Source organism: Eurytemora carolleeae, unplaced genomic scaffold, assembly GCF_000591075.1.
Source record: "Eurytemora carolleeae unplaced genomic scaffold, Eaff_2.0 scaffold770, whole genome shotgun sequence".
In the NCBI taxonomy this organism is placed as follows: domain Eukaryota; kingdom Metazoa; phylum Arthropoda; class Copepoda; order Calanoida; family Temoridae; genus Eurytemora; species Eurytemora carolleeae.
The window spans coordinates 156524-168107 of record NW_019402185.1 but is presented as its reverse complement, the minus strand read 5'-3'; the positions used below and the strand labels follow the sequence as shown (position 1 = coordinate 168107).

The window sequence follows — 11584 nt, the reverse complement described above, 5'->3', positions numbered from 1 at the left end:
ATAGATCGATAGATAGATCGATAGATAGATCGATAGATAGATCGATAGATAGATCGATAGATAGATCGATAGATAGATCGATAGATAGATCGATAAATACTATCCTCGGGATTTCCCCTGAGATAGATAGATACTCCTGAAGCTGGAAACTATCGGTCAGTCTGTGCTCTGTATATTTGCATGACTCAGTTGTTAGTGTAGAGCTGAGTAAGTTGACCCCCCGGCTAGAGAAATATTTCCCACATAAACACCGATTATACAGATAGGGATGTTAACGTTTTTATTCTTTTGAAAAGCGATCGTTTCGTAATGAAAACGACGACGAAAAATCGAAAACAAAACGACCGTTTTTAAAAACGATCGTTTTTTTAAGTTCGTTTTTTAAAAATGGTCATTTTTAAAACGATCATTTTTCAAAAAGCTCTTTTTTTCCTTTAAAAGTGGACCACCTCAATTTAGACTCTTAGTTATGATAAAACATACAAACAGATAATTACAACGTTATATATATATAAAATAAATAGTACGTAAAATTTTTTTTTATATGATTTATCTTTTATCATTTATCATTTATATATGACTTTTAAAAAGATTTAAGACGAAACGAATATCGATTAAATTAAAAATATTTGTCGTTTTAGTCCTGCAAGGACGGTTTCAGGGGCGAGTAGCAGTTCATTACCCCCCCCCCCCTCTTTAGTGAAATTATGGGGGGGTGCACTCTACCCCCCCCTGGATTTTTACAAAGTCATTTCTCATTTAAACTATAATTTGTATTTAAATATGTATATAAATAATTAAGTTTTAAATGTTTTAAATGCCTTTATTTCAAACGGACCAAGAAAACTGGAATAAAGAAAATTAGCAAGAATAATGGCAGGAAATAAATAATATTTCTTCCTACATTATAATATGATATGATACGTACTTTATGTATAAAATACAATCAATAATGTTTTTTTTAAATATTGTTTTTAGGTAAATAAAATTAATATAGGAGGGGGAGTGAAAAAAGATTTCGCGCTTCGCACGAGTATATTTTTTACCATCCCCATCTGAAATCCTAAAACCGCCCTTAGCGTCCTGGCTTGATAACATAAAATTGTTGACCTATTTTATTATTAAAATCAAAATAATTTTTTATTACATGTATTTTTAACTGAAGATATCCCTGTGCGTATTAATGCGTACGTAAGTAGTAACTGCACAGAAAACTATGACTCAAAAAAAGCACCTGTCTTACGCACATCTGACACATGCAGCCTGTAGCACAAAGTCTAAGTACTAATGTGACGCATAAAAAAGCGTCTCTATAGTAACAGCGATGAGTCATTGACATCTGATAATTTGACTCAGCTCATCTCGTTCATGTCTCACGTTGAAATTACTCAGAATTATTTAACTCAAAGAACCGAGTCAAATTTTAAGAACAAAATAATTAACATTAAACCGTTTATTTTTAAAAAGAAAAATTAAACGGTTTTGATAAGGTTTTTTAAGCCGAAGAAAATTCTGTAGATGTTATAAAACATGATAAGATCATTGACATCCCCCCCCCCACCCCTGGCCTTCCACCTGTAAACTTGCCCTACTGCCTGAATTGAGCATGAAAGCCTGGAGAGAGACCGAGTTGGTCTTTAATTTTTAAACCCAGACAAGGCCGTTGTTATAATATGGCGGGAAACCACGCGCCGGAGGGCATTAGGCGGATTTTTGGGGACTTTGTTTTCAACAAGATTAAATATGGTTGACAACAAGATTTTAAAAGTAAAGATTGCCACAAAATAAAGAATTTCAAAAAAAAAATGATCAACCCCCAACTTTGGAAGTGTGTGAGAAAGATTTCTTAAGCGATTGGGCAGCACCCATGGTTTAGAGAGCGTAAAGTAATACAGAGCACCTGCAGCTTAGAAAGTATCTATATCTATATATATTTAAAGTTGTAATCTCTGTTTGTCTGTTTGTTTGTCCGATCATAACTCGGGAACCCAAGGACCGATATGCCTCAAATTTTGGGAAAATAGGGAGACTCACGGGAATGTTTTTAGCTTGGTATTAAGATTCTATATAAAGTGGATCGACGAAAATTTAGTTTCTCGGTAAAATCGTTCAAACTAAAAAATGTATTAGAACAATTGCTAAATCTAGATATAATGCTCATTCTGAACCTCTAGTTTATGAATTAAAAATACTCCCTTTCCCGGACCTTATTCTTCATCAAAAACTTTCGTTCATGCACTCCATAGTTTTTAGTTGAGATGCATCAATACCCCTTCAGAAATCGAGATCAATTTTTTGTTCCTAGATGTAAAAATTTATTTATAAACAGATTTCCTTTGTATTATTTCACTTCCGGTTGGAATGAACTTGACCCTGCTTTGTCTTGTATTGCTAATTAAAAATGAATTTAAATATCAACTTAAGCAACATTTTCTGGATAGATTTTCGAACTTTGAATGGAACTGGCTATTTTTCTATACATGTTCAACTTTAATTTTTTAGATTTGGTTGGGGGTTTCAAGATTTTAAATATGATCTGTTCATATTTTTTCATGCTTTTTTAATACATATATCGAGTATCCTTGTCTGAAGAAATATTCAGCTTATTCTTGATCTCTTATCTTGATTAGAATAACATGTAGTAATAATATTTCTTAATCAAGAACAATCTTTTACATTATTGAGCCCAAAACTTTTTGTATTTCTGACTGATTAGATTGACGCTGTGTCTCCGCCTCCTGTTCTCCAACCGCCACCGCCATTTCACTCCGCCATCGGTTGAATCTAATCATAAACTGGACCCGGGGAGCTCTTGTGTAAACAGCCTGAGCTATGTTGTAGCTCCCCGGCCACAATATATATAATTGTTAATTACTTAATTAATTTATGTCTGCTAACTTGTGGCCTAATAAATGATTTGATTTGATTTAATAATTTACGAATCTGCAAAAATTATTGCAAATTTGCCAAAAATTTAAATTTTTTTGCAAAAACCAGTTATAAAGAAAAATTTTTGCAAAAAAATTGTCCAAAAATTTTTAAAATATACATTTTTAAAAATCCGTTTCCTTGTGTCTATCCAAAAAGCTAAGGGTTATCAAAATCTGACAACTGAAAGTGGGCCAAAACAAAGATTTAGTTTGTTACGGGAAAAGGCATTTAGTATAAAAGCCCGGTTTTAGGGCCAAAAGGGAGGGCTTTCAGTATTTAGGAAAAGTCAGAAAATTTCAACAGCCTCAGACCAATACTCATTGAGTTATGTATAAAAAACTACAGGGGGGGGTCAGCAAGACTAGGGTTAAGTAACCTTGGCCGCGCTGGGTTCTCAAGATAGTAAGAAATATTTGAACTATGGAGAAACCCCAGTTCAGAGAAGATGAAATATCACAGAGATGTCATGAGCAGTGCCTAGCTCAGAGAGAATAAATATAACAGAGCTTTTACATAAAACTATGGAATACAATGACGATTTAATTTTAGTTTATGAAATTGAAAAGTCCAATGAGGATAAAAATGCAGAAATTGTGTAATCTGCACGAGCCAACTTTACTGAAAATAAGTTGATTTATAATTTGCATCACCTTTTGCTTTATAACAACATCAATTACATTTAAAGATGTATTAATGAGATTTGCTTCTCTTTTTTAAAAAATCTGTTGAGAATGAGATTGAAGAAAACATTTTATAATTTTTATCGTAGTCTAGGACGGACCCAATTCCTGTTTTGTGACTCTACATACAAAGCATCCTACTACAATACAGGGTGCTGAAAATTAATCTTTCTATGAACAGAGCTGGTAATACAGGGGTAGGCAATTATGTCAATACAATGAAGGCGACTATTTTATTTGATTTTTTTTTCGAAATTACAGTTTTACAAGTATTAAAAAAGAAGTTTTTTTAATTGAAAGCTTCTCTTTGTTTCCACGATTATGGGTAGATAGATAGAAAGATAATGTTTATTGCTAAAATACATGTATCTGTGTACAGAACGAGTTTACAATTACAAATTGATGATCATAATAACAGTACAAGTATAAAGCAATTAGGTGGAAAATAGCTAATTTCAATAATGATAACAACACATTTCAATTAAATAGATTTAAGGAGAACTATTAGAGATCAGGGTGCAATTTTATCTTATGCAAAATAGTTTATACATTGATTAGAATAACTAGAGTTTAAAGTAATTTTCTGACATATACACAACAAATATCAAAGCATATTAAAACATATCTAATTAGTTTTACATGATTAGCAATTCGGTTTATAACACATTGTAATGTAATTTTCAAAATGAGATGCTGTTTAACAGATTGATATAAATCAAAATTGAAATCGAACACGTCGCCTACATTGTATTGATATTATCACCTACAACAGTACAAAGCATCATACTAAACATAGGGTGATACAAAATCATCCTACTAAAGCACAGGGTGATACAAAAGTATCTTACTTAAACACAGGGAGATACAAAAGCATCTTGCCAAAACACAGGGTGATTCAAAAGTATCTTACTGAAACACAGGGTGATACAAAAGTATCTTACTAAAACACAGGGTGATACAAAAGTATCTTACTGAAACACAGGGTGATACAAAAGCATCCTATTAAAACACAGGGTGATACAAAATTATCATGCTAAAGCACAGGGTGATACAAAAGTATCTTACTAAAACACAGGGTGATACAAAAGTATCTTACTAAAACACAGGGTGATACAAAAGTATCTTACTAAAACACAGGGTGATACAAAAGCATCTTACTAAACACAGGATGATACAAAAGTATCTTACTAAACACAGGGTGATACAAAAGCATCTTAATAAAACATAGGGTGTTACAAAAGCATATTACTAAAACACAGGGTGATACAAAAGCATCTTACTAAAACACAGGGTAATACAAAAGCATCTTAATAAATACAGGGTGATACAAAAGTATCTTACTAAAACACAGGGTGATACAAAAGTATCTTACTAAAACACAGGGTGATACAAAAGTATCTTACTAAAGCACAGGGTGATACAAAAGCATCTTACTTTGAACACAAGGTTATACAAAAGCATCTTGCTAAAACACAGGATGATGCAAAAACATCTTACTTTGAACACGGGGTGATAAAAAACATCTTACTAAAACACAGTGTGATACAAAATTATCCTAATGAATTACAGGGTGATTTGAAAACATTAAACTTCACCACAGGATGATACAAAATATTCCTTTAAACCGCAGGGTGATACAATGCTAATTAATAACAAAGTGATGTAAAAGTATCAAAAAGATTTTCCATTGCGCTACAAAAAGTATCCAAATGAATTATCAGGGTGATTCAAGAGTATCTCAATACAAAGGTCAATTTAAAATCATTCACCTTTTAATGATCGTAGGGTTTAGAAACTAGGAAACGTAAATTTTAGTTGCTAAGGGAGGGGGGAGGGAGGGGGGTAATACAAGCACAGTGAGGAGGTGGGACTAGAAAAGAGTTAAGATAAGAAGGNTATACAGGTGAAGGGGAGGGAGAGGGTTTAAAGGACTCCCTGGGGGCGGATAGGAGGCCCTAAAGTTCATTGACCAAAGGGGTCATCAATGGGTCAAAAAGTTAGAAGGGGGTAAGTAAAGTAAAAAGTTAAAAACTCTTAAATTTTTAAAAATTTGTTAAGATGTTTTTTTCAAGAAGTTAACAGGCACAATTTTAAAAGTTTGTTTGATGATTATTTTTAATATTTAGGACACCCTGACTTTACGGAGGGGGGGGGGGGTCATGTTCATGTTCAAGGGACTAGGTGCAGATTTGTTTACTCCTGATTAAACCTTCAAGAAAACATGAAGAACTGGGTAAATTAAATATTTTTATTTTTATAAACTTTACCATTCATATCATTTATTGTTGTATAAATTTCACCATTCATTTTATTTTTATTTTTATAAATTTCACAATTCATTTTATTTATAATTGTATAAAGTAACTACTGATATTATTTCAAGATGCAATTTAAACTTTCACTTTAGTTATAATAACGAAGAATCTGTATTGTGAATCTGAGATGCCAGCTATAATATTCTTATATTCACTTTAATTTTTTATGTCAACGATAAAATGCCAATGTTTTTTTTAAATTTTGAAACTGTTTTATAAAGTTTTTTATTTATCATAACAGTCGAATAATGAATAACTATACTAAAGCTATATCTTTCAAAAGTTGTAACTAATCACCGTTGAAATCAGGGAATATTAAATTATTTTAATATTTTTTTTAGATTGCAATTCTATTCTGTGTCGCCCCTGTCCTGGGCGCTAAGCAGCTGCCGGAAGCAATGATCGGAGAATTCAAGGTTATCTATTTTTCGCCTTTTTTAAACCTTGATCTTTGATGCTGTTCCCTAATTTAGTTATAAACCTTGATCCATTGATTGATCCTTTATCTTTGCTCTTAACCTTGGTCATTGATGTTGATTTAAGGTCTTGGTTTTTAGCATTGATCCTTGATGTTGATCCCTGATCTTGGTTTTAAACCTTGATCCTTTATACTGATCCCTGATCTTAGTTTTTAACCTTGATCCATTATTTTGATAACCTAAATTCTTGCTGTTGATTCATGATCTTGGTTTTTAACCTTGATTCTTGGATTTATACCTTATATATTTATCTTGATTTTGATTTATACCTTGATCTTTATTCTTGGTGTTGTATCTTGATCTTGGTTTTAAACCTTGATCGGAGTTATAAATCATAATCTTGGTCTTAATCTTACTCCATGATCTTTGTTGTATACCTTTATTTTGGTTTCAACCCTTAATGTTGTTTATATATCTTGATCTTGATTTAAACCTTGATCTTGGTTTCAAATCATAATCTTGGTCTTGGACTTACTCCATGATCTTTGTTTTATACCTTTATCTTGATTTAAAACCTTAATGTTGTTTGTATATATTGATTTTGCTTTTATACCCTGATCTTGATTTCAAATGTTTATTATATTGTAGCTGGAGAGCAGTGAGGGGTTTACTGACTTCATGTACGAGCTGGGAGTCGACTGGTTTAAAAGAAACGTAAGATCATTTTTAAATTGTTATTAACGTTGTTTTTTATATAAAATTAAACTCAACTTAAAGGTTTCATTTTGTGTTTTCTTATTTCATCAGTCTTGATACGTTTAAATTCCATGTTCGTAAAGTTTTCTAAATTTTTTTTTTAGAAATCGGGATCAAAGTTCAAATTAAATTTCATCATTTAAATGACATGAAAATGAAAATTCAGTTTTGATTTTAATAAATTCCAAATCCAAAAAAACTGTTTAGATCGCCTGCACGATCTATCCTAAACTGGTCATCGCCGAGAAGGATGACGGAGAGATCTCTGTGGATACGATCTCCACCTTTAAGAACACATACACCAAGTTTAAGCTGGGGGAGCCCTGGGAGGAGTATACCGCTGACGGCAGGTAGTCATATCAAATAAGTTGATTTGTTTTTGAGGTTGTTATAAAGGTTCCAAAAATAATTTGAATAGTTTTACAAATTTCAAAATGTTTGCAAACATTTGCTTTTCTTAAAGTGATAACCACAAAACTGTAGAATAGGAAGACGACATTAAAGTATGGCTGAAGTGCATTTTATGCTGTTATAAAGCAAATAGCTTTACAAGTAAGTTATTAAACCACTTATTAAGTGAAATGAGTCTGTTTACACTGCACAATTGTTGTGTCTCATGTTCATGGGACTATTTAAAGTCATAACTTGAGTCTAAAAGGTCGACTTTCTATACCAGAGTTTTCTGGTTATCACTTTACACTTTTTGACCCTGAGATAAAAAACGCAAAAAACTAATTATAAACGATAGTTTTTCCTTTTTATTTTTACTTAGTATAAAATTATTGTAAAGTTTGATAAAAAAAACTAAAGAAATCCGATTAACAATCCGATAGGCAGGCACAGTCACGAAATCAAGGGGGGGGGGGAAGGAAAATGTTGTAAAAAATATTAATTTATTTGTTCTTTTCTGTATAATGTATATGAATGTAGTGTTATTTGTCACGCCATTCTGTTTTATTTGTAAAGTTTTAGCCTTTTTTAAATTTTCATGCTAAACAGTGTGCTATCCATCAGGACGTGAATTTATTCCTCGTTCTATGTCTAAACTTTAGAAACTCTGTAGGAAATATTCTAGTCAAATGATATAACGTATTTTTTTACAATTGGATTAAAGTGTGTGTGACCTACACTATAAACATTATGATTAAAAATTGGTTGAGCTTAGGTCGTCTTTGCATAAAAGCTTTACATTCCGTGATGCATAACCCCTTGCCAATTCTTAAGTTTTAACACTTTTTAACACACTGGTTTACAACATATAGCTTTTAAAGAACTCAGACTAGCTTCAAGCCTTCTCTTTATTGTCATGATAAATGGAGTTTTCTGTTAGTTTTTTTTCTTTTTTTACTGAGATAATTTGAAACTTCCATTTTAAGTACGTCGATTTTGTTCAGATACACTACAACTACTACGACTGTGGATTTAGAAGACCCTGAGTCACCAAAACTGATCAAAAAACAAGTTCCTGAACCATCAACCGGATATAAAACTACATACGAGGTTATAATAACAGCAAACAAAAATTTTAATAACACCATTTTTTAACAACTTGAACAACATTACTTACACCAATAGCAACTTTGTACAGAACATTAAAATCATTAAAATGCAAACCAATATATGTTCACACTCTCACACAAAACATTAAGCAGTATTTTGCCCAAATAGATTATCAAGTACAATAGATGGCAACGTAGAACTTGTACACTCTCAGTACGGCTGTATTCTTACATCATAAGTGTCAACAGTTTCATGTGTCCGACAAAATTATTAATAATATTGATAATAAAGCGCTTATTTTACAGTGAAATAAATGCAATTTTGCGTTCTATATTTTCGGGTTTTCCACTTTTTATTTAATCTTAGAAAACATGTCAACTGTTGTCTTCCTTGTTATATTTGACACTTTTGACGTCAAATACAATTTGTCTATTTCTCTGTTGTCACCTGTTGTACTTGATAATCTATTTGATTTTGCCAATTACTCCTTTTAAACTTAAGCGCATTGGATATTTTAAATGCATGGCTACAAACCAAAGGCCTACGCCTACATTTTAAAATCGCGGCTGTTTAAAAATTTGATGACTTATTCAGAGTTGTCTATATTTGAGTGCATTGTTAATATAAAAACCAACGTTATTCCAAACAATAAGAATGGCGACATTTTTAATGACCATTGCAATGACAACATCATTTATTAGAAAAACAACATTATAATTTAAAAATAAAACAATTGTACAAATAATTATAAAATATCCTAATATCTATAACAATAATAACATTAATTGCAATACCAAGAAGACCGATGATCTAATTACAAAACTATTATAATAAAAAATAATTCATGAAAGTATTGTTTCAAAAATAAAAAAATTATAAATTATAAAGAAAATATTAAAATTGATGTTTTAAGTTTAGGTTCGTGAATTTATCGACAACGGAGAGACAATGGTTCTAACTTTAACTATCGAGGGAGTACCTGATATTAAAAGTACAAGGATTTATAAAAGGTTAAATGCAAACGAATAGAAACTAGCTTCCTGTCTTCGTACCTTTCTGCATAGATTACCATCTTCCTGCCTTCCTGCACAGCTACCCATATTCCTGCCTTCCCGCATTGCCATTAATCTGCCTTCCTTTCTACATAGATAAACATTTTCCTTCCTTCCTGCATAGCTACCCATATTCATACCTTCCTGCTTAGCTAATAATCTTCCTGCCTTCCTGCATAGCTACCCATATTCCCATCTTCCTGCTTACCTAATAATCTTCCTGCCTTCCTGCATTGCTACCCATTTTGCTGCCTTCCTGCATAGCTACCCATCTTCCTGCCTTCCTGCAAAGCTACCCATATTCCCACCTTCCTGCCTTCCTGCATAGCTACCCATATTCCCGCCTTCTTGCATAGCTACCCATATTCCCGCCTTTCTGCATAGCTACCAATTTTTCCTGCCTTCCGCCTAACTACCAACTTCTTGTCATCCTACCTTCCTTCCTACCTAACTACCTGTATACCTACCGCTTCCTGCATAGCTACTGTGTTCCTGGCTTCCTGCTTAGCTAATAATCTTCCTGTCTTCCTGTCTAGCTACCTATCTTCCTAACATCCTACATTTTATCCGAGTAAGATTACCTTAAATAAAGCAAAATATTATCTCTGTGTGCAAGATCTATTAAAATTCAATTTAAGCAACCATTTGAAACTATCTAAGATTTCGTGAAATTATGTAAAATCAACCTAAATTATGTAAAATCTCATGAAATTATGTAAAATCAACCTAAATTATGTAAGACATCTCATAAACATGCGAGAAACCTAAAAATTAAATTCATTTGAAAGTATGTAAGATTTATGAAAGTAATGTATGTAAGTTAAGAATCATCGAAAGTTATGTAAAGCATCTCAGAAATATGTAAGTTAAGAAAATGTGTAAAATCCCCTGAACATATGTAAGATCTCCTCAAAATACGTAAATTCTCTTGAAGTAAATATATAAAAACCTATCTGAAATATGTAAGATCTCCTAAAAATATGTAAGATCTCCTTATATATGTAAGATCTCTTAAAAATATGTAAGATCTCAATTATATATGTAAGATCTCTTGAAAATATGTAAGATCTCCTGAAAATATGTAAGATCTCCTGAAGTATGTAAGATCTCCTGAAATATGTAAGATCTCCTTAAATATGTAAGATCTCCTGAAATATGTAAGATCTCCTTAAATATGCAAGATCTCCTGAAAATACGTAAATTCTCTTGAAGTAAATATATAAAACCCCATGAAAATATATAAGCAACATGAAAATTATTTTTAACGTAAAATTAAGATTTAAATAAGACTGCAGTAGTTAAGATTGGTTTTAAACAATTCTAGTTTTAATGTAAGAATGTAAGTTCTATGTTAAACAAAAGTATGTAAGGCATAAGATTTAATTGTGCACGTCTTTTTGACGAATAATTTAAGTAATTTCGTTTCGAAATTTTAAAATAATTTCAGTTGTTTTTATTTTGTTTATTTACTTCGATCCTTGTTGTTCTTATTAAAATTGTGTATTCTCTAACTTCCTGAATTAATAAATTTTCTATAAAAGTGTTTCATGATTATTGAAGTGGAGAAAATCATACAGTTTAATTCAGAATTTCTGAGACATCGACAGAATTTGTAGAATGTCATTTATTAAACCTACAATGAAATGCTGCAGATTGAGATACTTAGTTTTATTAATTAAATAATTATATGGAGCTCTTTAAACTATTCCCGCATATTTCATGGCTATCTACATATTATCATTTTTAGAATCAATGAGATTTAGACGACTTTGAAAAAAAATTCTTTATAGTTCTGAGTTAAACTATTTGTGAAGTAAAATCAGAAGTTATGCAAATGTATTTAATTAATGCATTCTTACTATTTTCACTTTTTCCTTATCATTTACAGTAAAGTAAAAGCACTATAACACGAATCTGATACATTTATTAAA

The 11584-nt window shown here is 31.5% G+C and overlaps 1 protein-coding gene across 1 annotated transcript; it reads left to right on the top strand.

Moving 5' to 3' along the window:
* Positions 1–5747: 5747 nt before the first annotated feature.
* Positions 5748–10612, top strand: LOC111718207 (fatty acid-binding protein). Its single transcript, XM_023493745.1, has 6 exons — positions 5748–5844; positions 6268–6342; positions 6994–7059; positions 7309–7451; positions 8496–8601; positions 9520–10612. The coding sequence occupies exons 1-6, from the start codon at positions 5833–5835 to the stop codon at positions 9628–9630; spliced, it is 513 nt and encodes a 170-aa protein (XP_023349513.1). The 5' UTR covers positions 5748–5832; the 3' UTR covers positions 9631–10612.
* The last annotated feature ends 972 nt before the right edge of the window (positions 10613–11584 follow it).